Below are 26,554 nucleotides of genomic sequence, written 5' to 3' on the forward strand. Positions count from 1 at the left end.
AAAAAAAGGTGGCAAGTCCGCATAGCAGCCTGCCACAGCACAATCGGCGCGAAGACAAAATTGTCAATGAAAAACTAAAATTAATAATTAAAACTCACTGACTTCCCAAGATCTCACGATGCTTTGCAGAAGCACGCAAAGCATCATGGGATACACAAGTGCGCGAAGGACAGTAGCGGTGCATCCTTGGAATCGGCTGAAACTAGTGCGTATTTCCGAGTACGCATTTTGAGCGTCCTAAGCACCCTTGGGAATTGGGACAACCTTTCGCGCAGTGCTATGACGCAACTTCCTTTCAAAATGCGTACTTTAAGGATGCAGACCCTGAATTGAGACACAGCATATGGCTGTGTATAAAACAAGCACCCCGTCCGAGCTCACGTGACACGCACACACGTTTCCACTGACTGAGCAGGTGGCACGAGAGTCGCAGAGGAGAGATGGCGGAAAGGAAAAGGAGTTACGTGTGGAGGTTTTTTACTTCACAAAGCGACAACGACGCTGCATGCGACGTATGTCGCAAGATAGTGAGGTACCGTGGCAACACCACCAACCTTATGGAACATTTAAACAACAATCACATCGCTCAATATGAAGAGGTGATGCGGCAGTGGATTGAAGGAGAGCAAAGCACAGGTGGCGCTCACAAGAGACAGACGTCACCGTCCGAGTCGTTTGGAGCTGCCACTGGCAGGCAGTACCCAGGTACAAAGACTCATTTAAAGTCTCAACAATGTTTATCACAGTCCCTGCAAACACGGGAAAGTGATTCACGTCTTCACACATCTCTTGTAGCATCCCTGCGGTCTTGAAATGTCATAGTTATAGATAGATTGATATATTAAAAATGAAATAATAATAAAAATAAGTTTTAAAAAATGAAAAAAAGTATTGGTATGAACGATATTACCTTTAGCTATTGGATCAAAATGAAAATCAGTGGTATCGCACATCACTAACACACACACACATAGTGAGGAATTTTTATGGATTATTATATTGTATAATATTATATTATTATTAAGTATTGGATCGGTATTGCCCATACCAGCCTGAAATTTACTCAGTATCGGATCGGAAAGAAGATTGCCAGTATCGAACATCACTGCCCAGCATGAGACTGTATTTGTTTTATTGCTTTTATTGTTTTACTGTTGGTTTTTATGCTTTTATGTTTTTATGTACAGCACTTTGTGTCAGCTGTGGTTGTTTTTAAAATGCTTCATAAATAAAGTTTAGTTGAGTTGAGTCACCTGAACGTTCCATCACCTGTGGTGACACCTGGAGGAAACACACAGCTGCTGTGAAAACAGAGCTGCAGCAGCAGCAGGACTGGAGTCAGCTGCCCCCTAGTGGAGCAGACTGTTACTGCAGCACTCATCTGCCGTTCTGTGTGTGTGTGTGTGTGTGTGTGTGTGTGTGTGTGTGTGTGTGTGTGTGTGTGTGTGTCATCCTCCTCCTTCATGCCAGAGAAATATCAGCTGTTTCCTACATTGACTGATGTGCTTTTGAAACTTGGATCTTGTCTTCATGGTGTTGACTTTCTAAATGTCTGTGGTGAATACATGGAGATCTTGACAGAAGAGAAATCTACAAACAAGCAGAGACTTTATCTGGATTGTCTTGTTGCTTTATTGCTTCAATTCAACACTTGATCATTGACTTGACATTGTTGTGCAATACAGACTGATGGCATATTTCATGACTTATTGATTGACTATTGTCACATTGAGCCAACAAGCAGAATCAAAAGACAAAATTCTCTCACAATATTTACATGCATTCATCTGATTGTTGACAAACGGATCAACAGTCAGAAGGTTGATCAGATGGATGAGTTGTTGAAAGGTCAAAGGTCAGCGGGGAAAGGTCCAGAGTGGAAGCAGACCTCAGCTGTGTTTCCACAGTAATAAAGTTGTCATGTGGACTAATGACACATTATTAATCTGTGGGATGAATGGGCTGCAGAGGAAGAGAAACAACGTGGCACAAACATCCAGCAGCCGTGGAGACAAACATCAGGTGGACAACAGTCACCAGGAGCACAAACAGGAAGTGGCGTCCAGGCCCCGCCCACCCTGTGATTGACAGCCGGAGACACTGGGCAACAAAGGTGAAGACAGAAGAAGAATCAAAGGTGAGAATTCAGCTCAGAGTCTCTCTGACGACTTCAGTCACACTTTCATCAACTCAGCTGAAGAACCTGGACCAACATAAAGTCCAACATGTAGCGGCTGAGTGAAGGAGGTCTGGACTCTGTGGAGGAGCTCCATGGTTCCAGAGACGCTGTAGAAGGACAGAAGACCTGCTCTGTGGTCCAGGTACACTCCCACTCTGGAGGACTCAGGACCTGAGACACCAGTCCTGATGTTGTTGTGACAAAACACATATCCACCTGGGGAACAATATAAACTCCAGGATTTGTCATTGCATCCAAATATACTTTCCTTTGACGTTCCTGCTCTGCTGATGTTCCTGTAGGCCACTGCTACACCAACCCACCCTCTCCACTCCACCTCCCAGTAACATCGTCCAGTCAGACCTTCTCTACTCAGGACCATTCTCTTGTCAGTGAATCTGTCTGGATGATCACAATAAGACTGAACTTTCATCATGAATGTCACTTTTCTGTTCTCCTCAGATAATAACAGATCTTTGTTCACTGTGTTTGGATCCAGAGTGATTTGAGGTGAACATCTGAGGAAGTCCTCTCTGCTCCTGGGTTCTGGTACCTTCAGTAGAACATCAACGTTGCTCACTGTCCATGAGATGTTTGTCTGAGTCTCCATCAGAACTTGCTGTATTTCATCTCTCAGCTTGGTCACAGCTGCTGCCACGTCCTCAAAGTATCTCAGAGGACGGATCTCCAGGCTGGAGGAGTCTGGAGACGCACTGAGTGCTGGCAGTGAGGAGAACCTGTGGAGAAACTGGCTGTGGTCCAGTGTGTGTGAGATCTTCTCCAGCTCAGCGTCTCTCCTCTTCAGCTCCATCATCTCCTGCTCCAGCTTCTTCTCAAGCTCTTTGACTCCACTCACTGCTGCCCCCTGTGTGGATCTGACCTGCTGCTGCACCTCAGAGCGTCTTTTCTCCAGCAGACGGATCATCTGGGTGAGGATCTTCTCGCTGTCCTTCACTGCTTTATCAGCAGAGCCGTTGATGGACTCCACCTCCTTCTGAAGCACCTTCAGGTCTTTCTCTGTGTGCTGGATCTTCTGCTGGATCTTCTGCCTGGTCTCCTCCAGCTCTCTCTGCCTCTCAGTCCTCTCTGCTGCTGCTGCCACTGTGTTGTGACCTTTATGATCATCCACACAGCATAAACCACAGATGATCTTCTGATCAGTGCGGCAGAACATCTTCATCACCTCATCATGACGAGGGCAGATGTTCTCCTGGAGCTGCTGGCTGGGTTCCACCAGCTTGTGTCTCTGTAGGGGAGGAACATCACGATGACGCTGGAGGTGAGAGTCACAGTAGGAGGCCCGACAGACCAGACAGGACTTGAGGGCCTTCAGTTTCCTCCCAGTGCAGACATCACAGGCCACATCTCCAGCTCCAGCATAGCAGTGATCAGCAGGAGCATCTTGGAGTCCAGTCTTCTCCAGGGTCTCCACTAGAGCTGCTAACAGGGTGTTCTTCTCCAGGACAGGCCTTGGTGTGAAGGTCCTCCTACACTGAGGGCAGCTGTAGACTCTCCTCTCCTCCTCTGCATCCCAGTGGTGTTGGAGACACTTCCTGCAGTAGCTGTGTCCACAGGAAGTGGTCACTGGATCCTTGAGAAGATCCAGACAGAGGGAACAAGAGAAGGTTTCTGGGTCCAGCTGAGCTGCTGCCTGAGCCATTTCACCTCTGAGAGCCACTGACTGACTGACTGACTGACTGGCTGACTGGGTTCCAACTTCCTGAGAAACAAAACCAGTTTGACTTGAAGGGGAGGAAACAACCAGTCAGGGCTGTGATTGGCTGCAGGGAGCACAAGGGGCGGGGCTTCTAACCTCCTGAGTCATTCCGGGAAGAGGAGTGTCAGGGTGTGTGTGTGTGTGTGTGTATGTGTGTGTGTGTGTGTGTGTGTGTGTGCTTGTACACTTTGTTTCCTTGGCGCTGAAGACAGACGACGACGACGAATCAAAGTTCATAGTTCACAATCTGAGTTGTCGTTTACAGCTGATGTGATTGCTGCTGGGACACACACACACACACACCTGTGTGTGTGTGTGTTTTTGTGTGCGTGTGTGTTAGAGGCTAATGCTAATGCTTGTTGTTCGGCTAGGTGTCTTCACCTGTCACAGTTAATTCACATTTATTTCAAGTGAGGCACCGCCGCTATCTGCTAGCCGCTCGCCGCTATCTGCTAGCCGCTATCTGCTAGTCGCTCACTGTTATCTTATTGCTCTTCATAAAGAGCCTTATGGAGCAATAAGAGCGACCACAGTGAACAACTGCAGTGAATCAGGTGATGATCCAGTTTAGATTTTCCTCTCCGACAGGTCAAACTGTTGTTTTGTAGCATCTGCAGTTTTAAGAAGCGTGTGTCATGTGTGTATACATAGAAGAGTGGAGTGTTCAAGTTTCTCTTGTTGCTGTTTGACAAAGACTGGCAGTATTTTCATGCATTTTCTCTTTATTAGAAACTGATTGGGGTCAAATAAAGAAAGAAAAAAGCTTTTGGAGAAAGAAAGCAATGAAAGTTGCTTCATTGCAGACTTTTACTGATACATCTGTCCTGGACCAAGAACATTTCGGCAACCAAGGAGCATTTTTTTGACCGTCGTCCTCTACACCACGGCTTTGACAAAGCGTGACGATGTTGTTGACTTGAAAAGCTGACGCAATGAATGATGACATGAGTCTGATAAAAATGATAGCGTCACGCACGGCGGGGAAAGCTTGGCGTTTTAACGCGCAAAAGGAATGAAATGAACAGCATGTTGGAAGCTGGAGAAAGTCAAGAAATAATGAACAAGCGTGTTGAAGCATTGGATCATTATTTGGGGGAGTTGATGGATTTGCAAGTGGCTGTACAAAATCTCTTTTCTAACGGAGAGGAAAGGGAAGCGGATCATATGGACTGGGATGAGCCTAAATTGATACCTTTTCCACATTTCTCATCTGACATTACAGAATGGTTGACTGGTGATGTGGGAAAAGGAGATGAGCAGGATGAGCAATGGAAGCGAGAGGAGCTGGGGGAGCAAGAAGAAGCAAATGCGCTATTGGTGGGGCCAGATGACAGTGTGTCCCAGGCTAAAGGGCCCGTAAGCAAGCAGGGCTTCAAGCAAAGATGCCAGCTCCTCCTCAGCATCCTCTCCTTTATCTTCTGCATGCTGAAAGGCTGAGGCTGAACAAGCTGCTCTAAAGGCCTTAAGCTCAGGCCTTGGAAGTCAAACATGCACACCATATGGAAGAACTTGAAGCTAAAAGCAAGAAGGGAAAGGCACCACGTGGAGACTGAACTGGCTGCAGCAGAAGCCAACATGCATGTATTCATGGGGAGTGTGATGTCACAGGCCACACCTGAACAACCACCTTCGTCATTAAAGCAACCGCAACCACCGGAAGCTCAACGGCCGTCAACATCAAAGCAGCTGAAGTCAGAAAACGTGACACCCTTACGCCAGTTCCAGGCCACTGGAACATCTACAGTATATAAAATTCCAGTAACATCTCAAAAACATCCTCAAAGCCTGCAGCAGTCATATATTCCTCACCAAACTATACCATGTAAAGCAAAGGCAGAAAAGAAACCTCTGGGTTACGAGCAAAAGGATGAGCATGGCTCCTCCATCTCAACAAAAGGAAATCTAATAAATGAAGGTTTCCTTACTGGCGTGTTAAAGAGACAAAATGAAATCACTGAATTGCTTGTAAAGCAACATCAAGCAGCTTTTCTCCCCGCCAGAGAGATTCCTGCATTTGATGGTGATGCCTTGCAGAATAACTCCATGTTTTTGTTGTTGTTAAAGTTTCCTTTAAAATAATTCATTTGAACTGTGAGATGCACAATGCATTGAGCAGTCATTCAAAATTTGTGAAACAGTTCGATTTATTTTGAACTAAATGAATAATTCATTGAAGCTGATTTATGTTTAAAACTGTTAAGTCTTTTTTTTTTTTTTTTTTTTTAATTCTCCACCGAATGTAGCCAGTGCAGAGTTACCCCACCTAGCCAATCAGTGAGCTGCGTGAGCCCCAGCTGGTCAGCTCGGAAGCGGAGCTGTGCGGGGTTGCAGCTGTTCTCTGAACGCCTCTATCCTCTGTTTTGTACAACTCAATAAATGAACACAGCACAACGTCATTACTGTATTTTGTTTTTTTCTATGCATTTAAAGATTGTCTGCCTCTTGTTAGTGAGAGAAAATAATATTTCAATACTGTGCGAGTGGCCATGGAGCTGCCGTTAAGCCTGAAGCAGATAAAATATAGGTTTGAATATGTGCCCCCCCCCCCCCCCTCATTTGTTTCTGCAGCTGGGTCTGTCCCAGGGAGTTGATCTTTCTGTACTTCTGTGGCAAGGTGCAGAAGGCCCGGGCGGGCTTGGAACCGCAGACTCCCGGGTAATAGCCATGCACGCTTCACCATTTGGCCAAGGAGCCAGGGCGCATGATCAACTGGAGGCATACTGACAGGACCGTCCACTGTCACACTTCCAACAAGACATTTCCACTGGGAGCAAACTGCCACATAATACGTGACAAGAAGAACACACACACCACACACACATCACACATACACTCTCTCTCTCTCTCTCTCACACACACACACACACACACACACACACACACACACACACACACACACACACAGCATCATGTGACTTCCTGGAAGTGTGGGAGCGGTTGAGGCGGCTGGATGGGAGGAGCCACGGTGAGCAGCAGAAGCAGGAAGAGAAGCTGAGTTGAGTTTTTTTTTCTTCTGTAAATGAAGCCAATCATTTATTGTGAGTTGTTCCCTTCTTATTTCCAGCGGCTGCTCTCCCATTGCTAGCAGTAATGCTGCTACAGGAGTTGATTTCAATGCACCCGGACATCATCTTAAACACTCATATTGTACTTGATCTACTTTTTCAAGTGTTGAGCTCTTCAACCATAAACTATGGCCCCATAATCCAGAAGAGATCTGACTCATCCTATATACATGGATGTGAGGGCTTTTCTATTGGCTCCCCATTCTCATTACATTCATCACCTTTTTTACATTGCTCCATCATTTTGTGAATGTGCACTGCCCACGTGAGTCTTTCATCAAACCATCTCCCCAGTAGTTTAAAGTGCTGCACCTTCTCCAAATCCTGATGATATCATTTGAACTGAACCTCCTTCCCAATTCTTTTCCTTGTAAAAATCATTGCTTTGCTTTTATCAACTGAAAATCTAAATGCCCAACTATTGGCCCATTTCTCTACTTTTAAAATAGCTTCTGGCATTTTTTGTAGCCCATCATCTGCAAACAAAGAACAGCCCATCCCCTGTTGCACTTGTGAAAATACTTCATTGATCATGACTGAGAATAATAATGGACTCACAATCCTCCCTTGTGGCGTTCCATTCTCCAGCCTAACACTTTCTGAGTACTCATTTCCTGCTCTAACTTGTATCTTTCTGTCTTGTAGAACATTTTTTATCCATTGCTCCAGCTTCCCTCTTACCCCCGTTATAAAAAGTTTCATTAGCAGCCCTTCTTTCCATAACATAGCATATGCTTTTTCAGTATGAACAAAAAAAGACTATATCACACTTTCTGTATTAATCTGTGCTTTTCTTATTTCATGCTCTAAGCACAGCAGTGCATCCATAGTATTATGGCCCTTCCTAAAAGCACTGTGATATTTGACTATATACCCTTTACTCTCCAAAAAATACCTTCATCTTTTCTAATTTTCTCCATGACTTTGCAAATATTTGATGGTCAGGAAATGGGCCTATAATTGATTGGCTGTGAAGAATCTTTCCCTGGCTTACTTATTGGAAGCACCACAGCCTCTTTCCAGTTGCTTGCTAATCTCCCTTCCTCCCAGACTTTGTTCTACAACTCCAGCAATACCTCTGTTGATGTTTGACTAAGGTGATTTATCCTTATATAATATATTTGTTCCTTACCTGGAGCTGATGGCTTTGTCCTCTTTAAAGCTCCATTCAATTGTGCTTTAGTCAATGGTGTATTAATGAACTCCTCTGTTTCCCCTTCACAGTGCAAGAAAGCTTCATTCTCCCTTATTGTCCTTTTCCCTTCTTCACTAATATTTTCTCAACTATGAATTCTTCCTCATGTTTTCAGCAACATTGCAGCTTTTTCCTTCTCCCTTAGCGCTGTTTTGTTAGCCTCTTTTAAAACAGGGCATCTAAACTCCTTTTTAAGCCCATTCATTCTTTGAATCATTGCCCATATTCTTGATATTTCTGTTTCCCTCCCTACTGAGTTACAAAACCTTTGCCAATACTCTTTCTTTGCACACTTTATGATTCTTCCAACCCTGGCTTGTGATCTTTGATATTCAATAAGACTCTGATCATTATGATTCTGTTTGAAGACTTTCAATGCCTTATTTCTGCTTTGAATTGCCTCATCACACTCTGTTGTCCATCATTAGTGATGGGCGATAATGTCATTTTCAAATTCGATACGATATTCGATATTTTTGAGGTCGATATTGCGATATCGATATCAAAACACTTTTTTGTTTTTTTTTTTGTTTTTTTTCAGTTAAAAAAACGTTAAAAATCACAAGACACTAGTGGCCTTTAATATATTTATTACAAAAAAATTAAAAACAATGAAAGAAACATTTTAAAGTGCAAATTTAAATAAATATAAATATAGAAATTATAAATATATACTATAAAGCGCTAAATAACTAAATAAATGTCATTCAATAAAAAAATAATACAAAATATAAAAAACTTTGTAAAAAAGAAATAATTATGGATAAGTGTAACTTAAAATGACAATGAAAAACAAAACCTTTGAGAAACATTTTCTAACATCCTGAAAACAAATACTCTCAGGAAAACATAAACATGTCTAACCTTAGTTTGTTTTTGTTTGTCTTACCTTGTTGACATGGGCGGAGCTTCCGCCTTCCTCCGAAGTGTCACAAGCTGGCAAGCATGATGCGTCTTCTCAGCAGATGTTATGGAGGAGTGTGGAGGACACTCCCGCTGCTCCTTCACCTCTCCTGGATACTGCTTCAGGTGTGCCAGGTGTTGGCCACGCCTCCGTAACATCTGCTGATAAAATGCCTCACACATGCCATCTTGTGTCACTTCTGGGGAAGGCGGAAGCTCCACCAAACCATGTCAACGACGTAAGACAAAAGAAAAATGAAGCTATAAGAAACCACTACACAGTGAACACAATCAAACTATGTTTAACCTTGCTGATGCCATCTTGGCCAGTGAGCGGTGGACTGCACTGTCTGACACAGGAAAAAACAAAACATGATGATTGGTCAGTTCTGCAAGACCACCTACTGTATCTCCCTAACACAACCATGGGCATACTTATGTGTGCTACATGTGTAGAGTGTGTGTTTGTTTTTTCTCTGAACTGCTCACAAGCTTTAAATTTGAGTTTCAGAATAAGAGCATGTTAACATTTTTTGCTTTCAGTCTGTTTCTCTTCACACTCAGCAACTCCCCTGCCTTTGAAAACAGTCTTTCTAATGAAACACTGCTTACAACAGTGAGGTGTTTCTTGGCCAGTTTGCTGAGCATTGGAAGTGACTGCTGGTTTTTCTTCCACCAACCCAAAGGCTCCTCTTTCCTGGCCATCACTTTATCCTTCATGTGTCGGCGCATTTGGATGTATGCGTCAGTGTTGACTGTGCCATTTCCCTCTAAAGCCCAAACCTGCATGTCAAAGTCCTGCCATAACCTTGAAGTTGAAGGAGTAGGAGGAGCTTCCAACACTGAGAAGGTTGATACACTGACAGAGAGGTTATTGGAAACTGGGGCATCACTGGCATGCTTTTCTGTGTGGTGTTCTTTCTGCATCTCACCGATGAGCTTGGACCTCATAGATTCAACATTTCCATTGTGTGAAAAGACCACATTTTTGAATGTAGGGTCTAATAAAGTGCTGGCTGCCAGCTTGGAAAAGGCCTCCTGCAATTCTCTGCAAGGTGTGACGCCAGTATATTAGCGTTGGGCCCAGCAGACGCACTTGCTCTTTGGAGCAGAGACAGCAGAGGTCTCACTTTAGAAAGTGTGAAATTTCTATCTGCGGACACTTCTCTAGTGACCTCTTCAAATGGCTTGAGGGCTTCAATAGCCTGGCTAATAGAATGCCAGTCTTCCTCACTAAGACAGAGGTTGGCTTTACCAAGGAGGCAAAGTGCTGTCTGAGCAGCTTGTTGCTGTTCAGACAGCACTTTGCCTCTCCAACATTGTTCCAGACACTGTTCCATCTTGTCTCGACCGACTGCTTCAGTTTCTTTTCTTTCAGTCTCAATGCATCTTGTTGTTTTTCAAGCAGTTCTGTTGCTTTGGAGCTATGGTGGAAATATACACAACACTCACAACAGCGCTACACTTTTCAATTACTGACATCAACCTCTGGTCAGACTTCATTGAGTCTTTGACTACGAGATGTAATGAGTGAGCGTAACATGGAATATGTTTCCACATGTTGGTCCTGACAGCTTGGACCATGTTGGCTGCATTATCTGCAACAACTGCATGTATTTTATTGTTTCTGCCCCAGTCCTCCACAGTCTGTGTTAGTACATTAGACATGTTGTCACCAGTGTGATCCTCTACAACATTGACAGTGTCCAGGGTGTAAGCCTGGATTTCCCACTCCTCATCTATACAGTGTGCTGTCACTGTCAGAAAGGCTTGAGTTGCCTGGGAGGTCCACATGTCAGTGGTTAAGACAACACTAGAAGCTCTGTATAAACATTCTTTCACTGCTGTTTTCACCTCAGTATACAAATGTGCTATTTGTATTGTCATCAGGGTCTTCCGTCCAGGTAGACGATAGCGTGGCTCAAGCACCTTCACTGCACTTGATGAAGCCCGGATCCTCCACAATTGAGATGGGCTGCATGTCAGTAACTATCATCTTAGAGAGGCTTCTTGTGATGTCCTGTGCTCTTTGGGAATCATCTGAAAAAGATTGGAATTTCCATCAAGCTGAGTTCTAAATACACATACATATTTTTCAACAAAGTAAAGAATAGTTGACAATAATCTACACAGATGTTATCAACAATTGGTCGAATAAGTGTAACCGGTTGAATCGTGTCGTTTGCGTTGTGTTGAGTTTGAGTGACCCACACCGTGCTCAGCTCTGGAGGCTATCTCCGTTTATTCTGGCAACTCTCCCACGGAGTACACGGAACAAAAGGGGCACAAATACAACATACCTGACAACAGAAAGTGCAATACAAAATCCTTTGTCAACTTCTGATACATATGTGGAGCCCCCTACACAAATTAATTGACATTAAAGTATACAACCAAATTGTGAAATTAAAAGTAGACCTCACCGAGGCTCAACTCTCCCACGGAGTACACGGAACAAAAGGGAAGAGGTGAGGCGGGAAAAACTCTTATATAGGGGGGGTGTGCACCCAACAGGTGTCCATAGGGGACTGAAGCTTGGAGACAAATGTTCCACATTAAAACAAAGAGGCTTAATTGTCAGGTGTTACTACTAAATTTTGTGAAATTATACAAATAATATCCAGCTTCTTCTACAATTACTATTAAAACATAAATGATCCTGTTACATAAGGTCAAAGCTGAAGCCACAAGTTATGCAGACAGCACTGTCTTCATGGTAAGAAAAACCCTGTATTTGAGTGAAGAATAGGATTCATTACCACTCATTATATTCATTTCAGTGAATCTATGGTTCAAATGAAAACAGTAACAGTAACATTATGACGGGAAAAGTATTTGAAAAGCACTGTCTTACTACCTGCACCCACCTGGGTATTTGCTTTGTCCAAGAAAGCTCTCCTGCAACGTCTTTTGAGGAACTGGAGTAGAAGGAGAGGAATCCTGGACCTGCAACTGTTTGCTTTCAGCTTCCTACAAATCAAGAGGGCTTGCGTGTCTGTAATGTCCGTGACGGGAGTTCCACTCGTGTATAGTAGTTTGTTTTTATTAACAAGATTCCCTCTTCCCGGTCTCCTCTTACTTCCCGGCTTCCGCCTACGTCATCTACTCCCTAGGCACTCTCTTAAAGTGACAGTACCATTAACTGATACATTCATTACAGTGTCGCTCCTCTAAACAGGTACAAGCCTAGCCAAATCCACTAGCCTAACTTTACAAACCTTATGTGCTGTTGGGTGCGTGCTCTTCAAATGTGAAAACGGGTTGCTGGTGTTGCTCCTGTGCGACACTCTTTTGTCGCACAAATGGCATCGCGCAACGTTTTTGTCCACCGGTGAGAAATGTGACCACACGACGCTACGTTTCCTTTTCACGCTTAACCAATCAGACTCTCCTCCGGCCGCCGCCATTACTCTGCTCTTCCATGCACGGCTGCGGTGGGCTTTGGCGTGTCCAATAGTCAGAAGTAAGCTGCCGCGGTTGTGGTTACAAAAACAAAATCAAAAAAAGTGTACGCATGTCGATGCGATGTTTTACTCTGATTAGCGATGGATATATCGATAACGATATCGACGTGCACATCACTGTCCACCATGGAACAACCTTCTTTCTTTGCCCAACTCCCTTTAACTTCATAGCTTTCTTGGCAGCTTTTAAAATAGCTGCACAAATATATTCATTGAACCCAGGGGCGTCCAAACCATTCTCACTGAGGGCCACATACATAAAAATATAGGAGCGGCTGGGCCGCTGGCTAGAAATGAGCTATATAGCCTTAACGTTAGTGTATTAAATAGTCAATTATTCTGCTGAGTATCAGCTGCGCTGGGTGTGTAAGCCGGGCCATCCAGCTGCGGTGCTGATCCGACGCCACTCGTGCCAAAAATCCACACAAATGTCACTCGATCAAGGAGCAAATCTGCATCAGATGAGATCAGCTGACTTTGCGTGTGCAGTGTGTACGCTGTGCACAGCGGTGTGCACTCTGTGTGTTAATAAGGAAAAGGCATAGAAGAAAGTGGTGCGCAAAAGCAGGGTAGTGACAGAATTAATGCGCATTATTGATATTTGTCGCATGTGTAGCTGCACATGCATGCTTATTAACACACGGGTACTGTGGAATATATTTTCTACTCACCTAAAGTGGGAACGGCATTGCACTCAGTGGGAGCAGCTCCCCCTGGTGTTAAAACTAAGAAGTGCAATACACTCAGGCAAAAGTTGAAGTGCGGGCCATATTCTATTCTATTTAGAACATTTCTTGCGGGTCAATTAAAAATGGATCGCAGTTGGCCCGCGGGCCGTAATTTGGACACCCCTGATTCAAGCTATCAATATCAAGACTTGGATGGATTTGTCCAACGTCTTTATGACTAATGTGCCTAAATTTCTCCCACTCAGCACCACTAAATGGGCGCCCCTGTGCTCTCCCTGAATCTTGGTGTTGTAGATTCAATGCCTCTTCTATCATTATTGGATAATGGTCACTTCCTATAGAGCTTTCCTTTATCACGTCCCAAGAACATAGAGCTGCCAGTGAATGTGATGCTAGTGTGGCAGGTGGGTTTGCCCCCACCTTTGCGTCGTCAGTCACACCTGCGCTGCAGTGAAATTTTAGCGTCATTGATTACACCTGCGCCAGAGTGAAACTAGTCGTTTTAAAAACACACGCCAGGCTGCAGTCAGCACTCTGTCGCCTGGCGTGTCCACGTTGAGAACTCTGTCTTCTGCAGCTCTTAGCCTTTCGGCTAGCAATCCTAACGCGGGCTGGGCCATAAGCGCGGCCGGAGGAGGAACCCTGGCGGGTGCCCGTTCATCGGGAGGTGGTGCTGTGTGTGCGTGATCGTGTGCGTTCACCGCTTGGCTGTTAAAGCCGCAGTTTGTCGGAGCCTCTCCTCCTCTGGTGCTCGGTTTGGCCGCAGCTGTGCAGCTGAATACCGGTGCCCCGAGACGGGAGTTGGAAGGACGCTGGTTTCAACCCCCAGCCTGGGTGCAGTCGCTCCGTCTTCCTCTGCTTCTTCATACCTCTGTTACGGTTGCGGCGGCGACTTTCTCGCAACTAATTGCCGCATTGGTCGAGCCGGGTAACAGTTGGTGTCACCACCACAACGCTGATATTTGTCGTTTGATTTTGGTTTAGACAATTGGGTTTGTCTGTTTCTTTTGTTAGTGTAAACATTTTTTTCTTTGGTTGGTTTCTTTTCTTTGTTTTGCTGTCAAATTTTGGGGAAACTTTGGTTATTTATTAAATAGCGATTTTGTTATAGTTTGATTTCTTTTTTTTAGTTAACATTTAATTTCCCCGTGCTCGTTGACTTCTGTTTGGTCTGTTCTGTCCTGTGCATGTGTGTGCGTGCGTGCGAAGGCTAAATAAAAAGCGGCCTTTGTTTTAACTACTTAACGCCTGCCTGAGTGTCTAGGTATTATATTAATGTTGTTCTCTTTTCCTTTGGACAGGAGTTGGCGTAGCGTGCGGCAGACTGCGTCGGTGGTGGTTCCCCTTCACTTTGCTTTATTTCGCACAGCACGAGGTGAATTTTGCTTTGCAGTGATTCCCTTAGTTTTGTTTATTCCCCTGTTTTTTTGAGTTTTCTTTGGTTTGTTTAGCCTGCCCGCTTGGCTACGTCCAGCCCCGGTCCCCTTAATTTCCCATGTTTAACAGTCTTTTTGGTATACTTATTGTCTTGACACTCAGGCAGCGAAACCTAGTCTTATTGTTCTTTTAAAAAAGTGTTTTTCTGTGTTTAAAAAAAGAGTTGACTATTTTAAAATTGTCAAATTAAGCTGTTTTTGGAAGTCCATCTTGTCCTCTTCCATCCTAGAGTGTAACGAACCTGTGTAGCCCGAATAATTTTTATTGTAGTTCATTTCCTGGGGTGCAACTCCCCAGGTGGCGTTGTCCGGCAATCCTCCCCCATTTTCCTTTACACCCACTGTAAGAATTGTCTCCACCTCCGCCAGCTCCCCTCGCCACAAACGCAGTCAAGACGGATCCGGAAGGTGTTTAACTCGCGGTGGCATCAGGCTGAAACTAGTTCTGAACGTCCCGGTCCAGTTCAAACCGGCAGTTCTTTCAAGGGAATGCCGACCCGTGCTGCTCTGTGTGCCTGGCTGCGGCCACGCAGGTGTGTTGTTGTTTGCGGTGGAACACCGCTGGGTGGGCGGGACTTCTGGTGGCGCTTCCCGGCCTCGTGGTGCTGAATGAAGATTTGGAGCTGAGAGCAGCGTGCGTGCGCGTGCGTGTTTCACTCCTCTGGAGTGATTTTTCAGTTTGCCCCCTTGTTCCTCCTCGGATCGCTTAGATTCCCTGGGATTTTTAGTGGTGGGCAAGTGAAGCCTCGTGATGCACTGAGGCTTTCCTAACAATTGTGCCGAAAAAGATACAAAACTTCAAGACTTGAGTGACGGTGACATCTGGTGGACAACTGAAGACATGGCAACCTCTAAAGAGCACAACTGAAGCACTGGCACGGTTTCAATCCCATGACAGCAATAAAAGCTCAGAAAAGTCTTTGTGGTCATTCAATTGTTTTGTCCTTCATACCAAATAATGATTATATCGTCAATACAAAAAATATGCAGATGCTCTCCCCCATACTCTGAAACACAATCCAGATTAACCCAGAGAATAAATGCAAATTATGTTTAGGGTTAAATGTTGGTTCAGGGTTTATTTAAAGCTTTGAGCTTTATTCTTGATTTAAAAACTGTACTAAAAGTCCCTAACAGGATTACGGATTCTTCCTACTTTGCAAATGATCATGGTGTTTCAATTCAGAGACATTGTGTTTTGTTTTTGTTTTTTTGGAAGTGTGTTTCAGGAAAACCCTTAAAGATAATGGTTTATCATTTGGGGACTTGAACGGTTGATTTTTTTTTTTTTTAAGGATTATTCACAGAAGCAGACAAGCAATTTGTCTTCACAGGTTTTTATTGGGAAATATTCCTTCTTTTTTTTTTTTGTTCCTACTGTCGCAGGCTTCAGTCGGCTACTTTTCTGGCTGAGCAGCTCCCCAGCTTTGGAAATGATCCTTTCACAGGGAACAGATGATGCTGGGATGCACAGATACTTGCATGCAATTTTCCAAAGCATAGGATATAGTCTGCTGTGCTGCCCAGAAGAAGTACATGACAAGGAGAAGACCATATCAACACTGCTCATTATGACATCACTGGACGTCATCATGCTCCACTTCTACAGCTCACAACACATCATCAGTGACAGTGAATCCATGTTGTGCCTCTGGAGCTACTGAGGCTCTCGGGGAGCCGATGGCGCCCTCTGGTGGACACTGTGAGGAACGGCAGCCCGACCTTTGGTCTGAGAAGTGAGTGGGAGGAGTTCCAGCGATCAGCAGCGGCAGGTACAGAAGATCCAGGTGTGTTCAGTGCGACTCCATTTTGAGGCAGCAGCAGCAGTGAGAGGAGCTGCAGCAGCAGCAGCAGCAGCAGCAGTGAGAGGAGCTGCAGCAGATGAGTCCTGACTGATGGAATCAGGAACATATATTGAAATAACTCAAATCAAAGCTGGTAGTTTTTCTTATCTAATCACTCCAAAGTTCCCTCCAGAGCCTTTAGAGGTAAAAGAACTGACAAACTCTGAGAAAACAATAACAGGAAATTTGAAAGACGGAAAAGTCAATGAATTAAAACCATGGTATTGATTCAGTTTGGCTAAAGTCAGGAGCAAATCGTCGTTCTACTGTTTTTGGAAGAGAAAAACATTAAACAAGTGATTTTCTTCCTTCCTTCAAGTTCGACCTTTAACCGACTCAAACGATTCAACAACAGATTCAGTTTTTCATTCATAACCCACTGACACTTGAATGTTCAACACTGAGTCGGTTCCTTCTTGTAGCTTTAGATTGAAACACTTTTTCATATCATTGTATACACATCTGTCAGCTTTGGACCAAAATACTGCTCCTACTGTCATAAACACTGAAGACTGAGACTTTGGAGTCACAAAAACTCTTGGCCACGCCCACAATGACTCTGACTCACCTTGTTATCTGCAGGAATTGAGCCAAGGAACAGGAGTGGTGGGTGGAGGAAGAGGAGGACGGAGCAGCAGCGTCTCCAGGGTTCAGCTGTGTGTCTCTGAAGAGTCAACACTCCAAAGGTGAACCTCTAAACTTCAGCAAAGAACCTGGACCTCCTGAGACACAGTAAGAACACATGGTGTGTGTGTGTGTGTGTGTGTGTGTGTGTGTGTGTGTGTGTGTGTGTGTGAGGTCACACTGCAGCGTCTTCACATTGAGATCACTGAATCCAGTGTTGAGTCCACACTGCCTGCAGACAAATGGAGAAAGCATCAGTTGTGAATGTGAAAAGACCAAAGAACAAGAAGTGATTAGTAAAGAGCCAACGAGGAGGAGAACTTCCTGTCAGTGTTTGTGGAGAACCAAACATTAACTTAGTCGGAGGTTTGAACTTTTCAATGTAAACTTAAATATTCCTGTTTTCAACACAGACGGAGAGCAGAGTCTCCAGCGTCCAGCAGTCTGTCCATGCAGAGTGACCACTCCAAAGGTTTCCCTCCGACCTTCAGTGAAGACCCAGGAGCTGCCAGTCACACCCAGGCTGATCACAGTAAGACTGTCCACCTGCACCTCTTTCACTTCTCCCTCTGAGATCCTTCAGGACCTCCAGTGAGAAGATTCACTGAGGGACGTTGAGAGCAAACAGTCAGCAGCAGCAGCAGCAGCAGCAGCAGCAGCAGCAGCAGCTTCATCAAAGCAGGTGAAAAAGCTGTGGAGAGAAAATGATGCTCACACTGTCACACTGATGTTTTCTTCTCCAACCTTTTCTCTGCTCCAGAGGCTGACGATGGTCTGCAGGAGCTTCTACAGCAGCAGAAGATCAGTCTGGAGAGGAGATGTGAACGTGTGACTGAAGGTGAAGAAGCAGGAAGTCAAACCCTCCTCAACAGCATCTACACTGAGCTCTACATCACTGAGGGACTGAGTGAGGAGGTCAACAGACAGCATGAGGTCAGGCAGCTGGAGACCAAGAAGACCAAGGAGAGCCTCCACGACCGTCCAATCAGGTGCAGCCAGATCTTTGAAGCCTCACCAGAGCAGCAGGGACTCAGAGTCAGAGTGGTGCTGACCAACGGCGTCGCTGGGGTTGGAAAAACCTTCTCAGTGCAGAAGTTCACTCTGGACTGGGCCCAGGGCCTGGAGAACCAGGACCTTCATCTGGTGCTTCCTCTCTCATTCAGGGAGCTCAACTTGGTCAAAGAGCAGCACTACAGTCTTCTGGAGCTGCTCCATGTTTTCCATCCAACGTTAGAGAAGCTCACAGCAGAGCAGCTGCATGTCTGCAAACTTCTCTTCATCTTGGACGGCCTGGATGAAAGCAGACTGGCTCTGGACTTTGAGAAGAACCAGGTGGTGACTGACGTCACTCAGAAGAAGTCAGTCAAAGTCCTGCTAACAAACCTGATCAAAGGAGATCTGCTTCCCTCGGCTCTGCTGTGGATAACTTCCAGACCTGCAGCAGCCAATCACATCCCTCCGTCATGTGTGGACAGTCTGACAGAAGTACGAGGCTTCACCGATGACCAGAAGGAGGAGTATTTCAGGAGGAGGTTCAGAGATAGAGAAGATGTGTCCAGCAGGATCATCTCCCACATCAAGGCCTCCAGGAGCCTCCACATCATGTGTCAGATCCCGGTCTTCTGCTGGATCACTGCCACAGTTCTGGAGAGCATGTTGAGCTCAGAGCAGAGAGGAGAGCTGCCCAAGACCCTGACTGACATGTACTCACACTTCCTGCTGGTCCAGACCAAGAGGAAGCAGCACAAGTATGGAGGAGGTCCACAGGAGCTGACAGAGGCTGACAGGGAGCTTCTTCTGAAGCTGGGCCAGCTGGCATTTGAACATCTGGAGAGTGGAAACATCATGTTCTACAGTGAAGACCTGGAGAAGTGTGGTCTCAGTGTGACTGACGCCTCTGTGTACTCAGGAGTTTGTACAGAGATCTTCAGAAGAGAGAGTGTGATCTTCCACAAAACCGTCTACTGCTTCGTTCATCTGAGCGTCCAGGAGTTTCTGGCTGCAGTCTACATCTTCCACTGTCACACCAACAAGGACAACCAGGTTGTTGAAGATTTTGTCAAAGATGTAAAACCAGGCCTATTAGATAAACTGTCAAACGTGTTTAGAAAAGAAGGTGACCAAACCTTGGACACCTTTCTGAAGAGGATGATGGAGAAATCCCTGCAGAGTCCAAACGGTCACCTGGACTTGTTTGTTCGCTTTCTCCATGGACTCAGTCTGGAATCCAACCAGAGACTCTTAGGAGGCCTGCTGGGTCTCACTGACAACCATCCAGGAACCATAAAGAAGGTCATCAACAACCTGAAGGAGATGAACACTGGTAGAATCTCTTCTGACAGAAGCATCAACATCTTCCACTGTCTGCTGGAGGTGAAGGATCAGTCAGTGCATCAGGAGGTCCAAGAGTTCCTGCAGTCAGAGAACACATCAGAGAAGGAACTCTCAGCCATCCAGTGTTCAGCTCTGGCCTACGTGCTGCAGATGTCAGAGGAGGTTCTGGAGGAGTTGGACCTCGACAAGTACAAGACATCAGATGAGGGAAGATTGAGACTGATTCCAGCTGTGAGGAACTGCAGGAAGGCAAAGTAAGTCCAGATGTTTCTGTCAATCAATCAATCAATCAATCAATAGTGAGTGAACACAGCTGCAGCTTCTCAACGCTGTCCTGACTCTGATGGTCTGGGTTCCTTCTGGTTCCTCACTGATTGATTCTGCAGAGACGGATCTTGAAAGCAGCAGACACTTGTTTCAAGATCCACCTGCAAAGAAAGTCTTTTACCTTCATTATTGATCTTTAATTGACTGATTATTACATTGATGGAATGAGTTTAGACAGTGAGTGTGAAAAGTTTGTCCTTGACTTCTGCTGCTGCTCCACTTTTCACCAAGTGTGTCATTAAAAACACTCCCTTCTGGAGATCAGCCCTCTGTGATGTCACAAAGAGCACTAATAGCTCTCCCATGTCAGTGGCCACACCCCCAGCCAGGGGTTGGCTCCAACCTCTGAGAACACCTTGTTTTGGTCTCCTTTCAACACTGTCAGTCACTGTCAGCAGCAGCAGGCTGTAAACACAGGGCTAATGATGCTGCAGTCTGGACATGTTGACAGGGTTGTGGACCATGAATGGAGTGAAGCTGCTCCACTAAGTTCAGGCAGGAGCTTGAGTGAATGAGAGGGACTAGAGGATGAGAAGAAGCAGCAGGAAGGAATGAAGCCACCAACATGATCAACATGTCCAACACACAGCAGCTTGGAGCTCTGATCCAGTGGAGCTCCAAGCTGCTGTGACTGGACACACCAGTGAGCATCATGTGGAGCTGAAGCAGCAGATCAGAGCAACAGTGTCAGTGTTGACTCACTGGTGTGTGAAGCTGCACTTCATTTGTCCTTTGTGATGATGGAAGCAGCTGATCAGCTGTTGATGATCCTTCAGTCACTGTCACACTCTCACATGGTGATGATCTTCTCACTGCTGTCTCCTTCACTGCAGACTGTCTGTCAGTGGACTCTCAGAGCTTCACTGTGCAGTGGTGTCTTCAGCCCTGAAGTCCAGCCCCTCCCACCTCACACTGCTGGACCTGGATCAGAACCGCCTGGAGGATCCTGGAGTGAAGCTGCTCTGTGCTGGACTGCAGAGTCCAAACTGCAGACTGGAAGTTCTGTGGTCAGTTGCTGCCCTCTACTGGTGGACAGTCAGTGTGTTTCCATGCAGAGCTTAATGGGACTAAGCAATAATTCGGTTTTCTCGTCCAATCGGAGTTCTCACCTTGCCCCCGTATACCTGCAGCTGAGAAATTGGAATTATTGACGGGAACGTGTCCTCCTCCCAACACTAGGGGGTGGAGTGAGTCTTTTCAGCTGGTCAGCTGCTTTCGGTTGACATATTAAATCTATTATGATATGGAACGATAGTTCATAATGTACGTGTTACTTACTTTGCAGATAAGCTGCACCCTATTTCTTGTGCTCATGGTGATTTTAAAAGGCAGACAAGAGCGCCCTCTGCTGTTGGAGGGCTACAACAGCACTTCGATGCTACGCTTTGTGCCGTCACTACGGACCCGAAACTCTCGTTCTTGTTGGATTCGGGTTCGGAGCAGACTGGTGGGAGAGTTTGTGTACAGGTTTTGCAAAGGAACGGTGTCTTCAGTTATACACACGCTCATTAAAGTGCCGACCGTGGAGGAAGCTCGTGCCGCTGCACGCCGTTTCCAGCAGAATAACAGCGAAATTACCAAAATAAAAACAAATCAGAAAAACATCTATTTGGTGTGCTTTTATTTACAAAGTTAAAATTCTTCTAACTTACAAAAAATGTGAACGAAAAGGTAGAAATATAAATACGAAGGAATACGTATTTGTTCAGGGCTGCGCAAAGCCGGAGCCCTGCATTTGCTGCGCTGCCTTTTTAAAAAGATCTCCGTTGCGCGCTATTTTAATAAGTCCATCTCTTTTAGAAGAGAAAGCATCGCCCGGTCTCATCCTCTCTCCAAATGTCAACATTCTTATTCGCGTTTGCCAGGTTATTTCGCGCCGTCTGTTTTGTTAGACGATGTAGTTGTGCGGTCATGAGTGGCGAGAGGGAGGCGTGGCGCGTGCGCACTCGCGCTGTCCAGTTAATAGTACGACTAAGGCGTATACATGGCAGAGAAATTCGAATTCCAATCGCATTATCTGGGGGTCTCAATTGGAGTTCTCAGATTCCAATCGGAGTTCTCAAACTCCGATCATAATCGGACTAAGGTGTTTACATGCACGTGAGTTCTCCGATCATAATCGGAGTAAGGCAATAATTCGAATTTCTCTAGTGCCATGTAAATGCACTGACTGTGTGTCAGCAGATGGACATCAGACACACAACATCTTGTCTAGTTGTTGTGATGTTTGGAGCTGCTCAGTGTGACCAGTTTGGACTGGACATCCTTCACCGTCACTGTGAAGGACGTCAGCAGCTTCTGTCTCACTGTAGTGTTTTTCTTTGAGTTCATTTCTAACTTAGAAATGTTTTAAATCACACACATACACACACACACACACACACACACACACACACACACACACACACACACACACACACACACACCTGTGATTTTCACTCTCCATCATTTCTTCTTTATTCAGGTTGAGGAACTGCAGTTTGTCAGAGCTCAGCTGTGATTGGCTGCTCTCAGCTCTGAAGTCCAACCCCTCCCACCTCAGAGACCTGATCCTGAGTGAGAACCAGCTGCAGTATTCAGGAGTGAAGGAGCTGAGTGGTTTCCTGCAGAGTCCAGACTGTAAACTGGAGACTCTGAGGTCAGTTCACCCTCTTCACTCTACAACTTGTATCACTCTTGTTGTTGTTGTCATGATTTTCACTTCACTGCTGTTGGGAATTCAGTTTGCAGTCACTGGTTGTGTTTGAAATGTCTGAAGCTGGGTTTAAAGGTACAGTGTGTAAATCCTGCCATCTAGTGGTCAGACTTTACATTGCAGCGCTCATTCGCTCGCCCTCTCTCTCCCATATTTTTTTCTTTTATTGCAGATTCTGAAGTCCACATTTCACTTTGATGTTCAGAGTGATGACACCCTGGAAAAACTCTCCATCATTATTAACTCTCCATCATTTATTCTCTATTCGGGTTGAGGAACTGCAGTTTGTCAGAGCTCAGCTGTGATTGGCTGCTCTCAGCTCTGAAGTCCAACCCCTCCCACCTCAGACAACTGGACCTGGGTCAGAACCAGCTGCAGGGTTCATCAGTGAAGGAGCTGAGTGGTTTCCTGCAGAGTGCAGACTGTAAACTGGAGGTTCTGGGGTCAGTTCACCCTCTTCACTCTACAACTGCTTAAGTTATTGTTATGACAATAACAATTTACAGACACTGTGGGCCAGAGCCACAAAGCATTTGCGTGGCTTTTGCGGCAGAAACTGCGTGTAAACGGCGCCAAAAGCGGTGGTTCTGATCCACAGAGAGGACGCAAACGTGAAAATGCGCGGAGGCGCAGCAGCGGCAGGACTACGGCGGACTCATTGGAATGTATTTAAATGAGTCATTAGGGGCAAAAGGACACGCCCCCTTCTATGCAAATATGCCTCATTCAAACAGCGCCAGCCAGAACCAGAACCAGAACCAGGAGCAGCTTCTGTCTGTCAAAGTGTTTCTGGCTTCTGAGTGAAACTTTCCTCTCTGAAGCCTGAAATATATCCAGAAATATTATACATAGATAGACACAGACTGCAGTATATATGGCAATATCTTAGATATGGAAAATACAGCTGGTCCTCAGGTGTTGGTGACTGACGCGTCTGGACTTTCTCTCCATGATGGCAGCAGTCTGGTAGAGGAGGAGGCATCGTACTGCCAGGAGCACAGCAGTGCCTTCATGCTGGCAGAGTTCCACTGTCAAACACACGCACTCACCAACAACCTCTGGCCCAAACTGCTCTCAGGTGCCGCATTTGTGGGCGTGTTTGCGCCTGCATGTCATAGCACAAAAACCTTTGTGGATCCCCGCATCTGTGGCGCAGATTGCAGCCACAATCTCACTGCAGTTTACCACTGCACACCTTCTTTGAGGATCTGCCCCTCTGTTTCCATTAGAAATGTTTTAAATCTCTCTCTCACACACACACACACACACACACACACACACACACACACACACACACACACACACACACACACACACACCTGTGATTTTCACTCTCCATCATTTCTTCTTAATTCAGGTTGTGGGGTTGCAGGTTGTCAGAGCTCAGCTGTGATTGGCTGCTCTCAACTCTGAAGTCCAACCCCTCCCACCTCAGAGAGCTGAGCCTGAATCACAACCAGCTGCAGGATTCATCAGTGAAGGTGCTGAGTGGTTTCCTGCAGAGTCCAGACTGTAAACTGGAGACTCTGAGGTCAGTTCACCCTCTTCACTCTACAACTTGTACCACTCTTGTTGTTGTTGTCATGATTTTCACTTCACTGCTGTTGGGAATTCAATTTGCAGACACTGATTGTGTTTGAATTGTCTGAAGCTGGGTTTAAAGGTACATTCTATAAAATTCTGCCATCTAGTGGTCGGATTTTAGATAGCAGTGCTCATTCACTCGCCCTCTCTCTCCCATATATTCTTAAACTGAGACTGTACTTTGATTTTTAGAGTGATGACACCCTGGGAAAACTCTCCATCATTTCTTCTTCATTCAGGTTGTGGGGCTGCGGGTTGTCAGAGCTCAGCTGTGATTGGCTGCTCTCAGCTCTGAAGTCCAACCCCTCCCACCTCAGACTCCTGCACCTGGGTGGAAACAACGTGCAGGATTCAACAGGGCAGCAGCTGGATGCTCTGGTGGCCAGCAGAGACTATAAACTGAAGAGAGTGAGGTCAGTACTGGTTTGGCAGCAGTGCATGATGGTTGATGATGTTTCCCAGTCCCATGCTGTGTCTCAATTCAGGTGCTGCGTCCTTGAAGTGTGCATTTTGGAAGGAAGTTGCGTCATAGCACTGCGCGAAGGCTTGTCCCAATTAGGGACTTAGGACGCTCAAAATGCGCCCTCGGAAATACGCACTAGTTTTAGCCGATTCCAAGGATGCACCGCTACTATCCTTCTCGCACTTGGGTATCCCATGATGCTTTGCGTGCTGCTGCAAAGCATCGTGGGATCCTGGGAAGTCAGCTGAAATTAGCGGCATGTACTGGTTAAGACGCGACATATAAATCTAAATATTGAAGTTTCACATAAAGTATCCAGTTTTTAACGTAGGATTTTATTTATTTGATCATCCAACGGCATCGTTAGATGGGGAACCAATGGTTAGCTTGATACTATAAAAAACGTCACTTCCGGGGTTGGCCAGCCGGAGGGAACGGCGGTGACGAAACGAGGAAATACGCCGAAGGCTAGACCGTCCCGAGTGGTTACCGTGGAGGCGGGGTTTGGTCCGTCCTTCTAGGCTGGGAAGTCTAAGAACGCTTCCTTCAGACGGAGGACACTCGGTCTGAAGGGTGCAGAACCTGAATTGAGACACAGCACCAGTGTGAGAGGAGGATGGTGCCATCAGCCAGTCACATGACTTTGTTGTGGTCTGGTGTTGACGTCCAGCTGCTCCTCATTCATCAAACTGTCCCTCCATCCAACTGCTTCTTCTCTCACTTCACCACTCAATGACTGATCACTTCGTCTTCATCACGCCTCACTATCAGTCAAACGCTCTGTGGTCACATGACCTCCATCTTTCACACTGTCAACATGTGACTGAGAGTCTGTCAACAGTCAAGGTCTCTGGGACGATGCGTTCAAGGACTGTGAGTGGTGATTCCTGCCGTCTCTTCTTCTCTCTGCAGGTGGAGGAGGTGATGGGGGAGGATCAGCTGGTCCTGATGATGCAGCAGCAGCAGCAGCAGCAGCAGCAGCAGCAGCAGCAGCAGCAGCAGCAGCAGGTCTGACTGGACCATGGAGCTGAGGGAGAGTAGAGAGGAGAGCTCCATCTAGTGGTGGATCCTGCATCCTGCCCTGCTGGATTAAAGCCACGTTCACACCATCACTACGCCAAATATTTGTCCACATGACTGAAGCTGAACTCGTGATGCAGAGTGTAGAAGATGGCAGGACCACATCACTGGTCATCATCATTGAAGATGTTCAGCCAGAGAGACGGATCCTGGATGATCTGGGACAACGTCAAGGAGAAGAAGACCACTGACATTTCAAATGCAGAAATAGTCCCATTGTTCTCCTGTTGAGATGATTGAAGTCCAACAGTCCTTCAGAACGTCACGTCTCACTGACCACACTGAGAGTTGTGACTTCCAGTGAGTCCAGTTGCTGCTCAGAAAATCAGCAGTGTGGCCACAAAGAGTGACTGAAGCTCTTCCTCAACTTCTATTGGATTTCAGCACGAATTCTGAGTCATTATTTCTTTTCAATTCAACAATTCCTATTAATGAACCTTTGTCTGTCAATACAATCAATGATAACCTTATGACGGCTTTCCATCTCCAGTCCCATTGACCAGTGACAAATTAATGTTCTAGTACAGGCATGGGCAAACTACGGCCCGGGGGTCATGTGCGGCCCGTTCCGCTTTTTAATCTGGCCCGCCAAATTTAAAAGAAATGATGTTAAAAGTAAGTAAGTCATAATTTCAACTGTATTTCAACTATTTTTCAGTGTTTTAAGAGTTGTTTCAATAAAGAGCCAATTACTGTGAGCTTTCAAAGATGGATATTTTTATTTTCAACAGACATGAAAGCATATGTTGTTACATATCCTATGATGTCATGATATATATTTTTCCTCCTATGAGGGGCGTCACCAAAACACTCCATCCATCTTCTCCTGCTGCGGCCCCTCTGTCAAACTTTTAGAACCCAGTGTGGCCCACCAGTCACAGTTTGCCCTCCCCTGTTCTAGCAGAGCAAAGACGTCCAAAGAAGAAAAAACAACCAGGCAACATGCAACAACACA

The 26,554-nt window shown here is 45.7% G+C and overlaps 2 protein-coding genes across 2 annotated transcripts in view; both read left to right on the forward strand.

Annotated features, from left to right (window-relative positions):
- Nucleotides 1-26,554, forward strand: part of LOC142898369 (NACHT, LRR and PYD domains-containing protein 12-like) — a 487,638-nt gene that overhangs the window by 305,138 nt on the left and 155,946 nt on the right. Inside the window, exons 8-12 of the mRNA XM_076041305.1 lie at nucleotides 17,530-17,648; nucleotides 17,877-19,704; nucleotides 20,611-20,784; nucleotides 22,242-22,415; nucleotides 23,830-24,003. Of these exons, the coding sequence (XP_075897420.1) occupies nucleotides 17,530-17,648; nucleotides 17,877-19,704; nucleotides 20,611-20,784; nucleotides 22,242-22,415; nucleotides 23,830-24,003 (2,469 nt within the window). The remainder of the gene's footprint in view (nucleotides 1-17,529; nucleotides 17,649-17,876; nucleotides 19,705-20,610; nucleotides 20,785-22,241; nucleotides 22,416-23,829; nucleotides 24,004-26,554) is intronic.
- The window catches only part of LOC142898376 (NLR family CARD domain-containing protein 3-like), a 153,089-nt gene continuing 152,004 nt past the window's right edge, over nucleotides 25,470-26,554 (forward strand). The window contains exon 1 of the mRNA XM_076041314.1: nucleotides 25,470-25,527. The gene's annotated coding sequence lies outside the window, so the exon portion shown is untranslated. The remainder of the gene's footprint in view (nucleotides 25,528-26,554) is intronic.

This window comes from Nelusetta ayraudi, unplaced genomic scaffold, assembly GCF_046127955.1.
Source record: "Nelusetta ayraudi isolate G7.1 ecotype Tasmania unplaced genomic scaffold, CSIRO-AGI_Nayr_v1 ptg000064l, whole genome shotgun sequence".
Classification (NCBI taxonomy): Eukaryota; Metazoa; Chordata; class Actinopteri; order Tetraodontiformes; family Monacanthidae; genus Nelusetta; species Nelusetta ayraudi.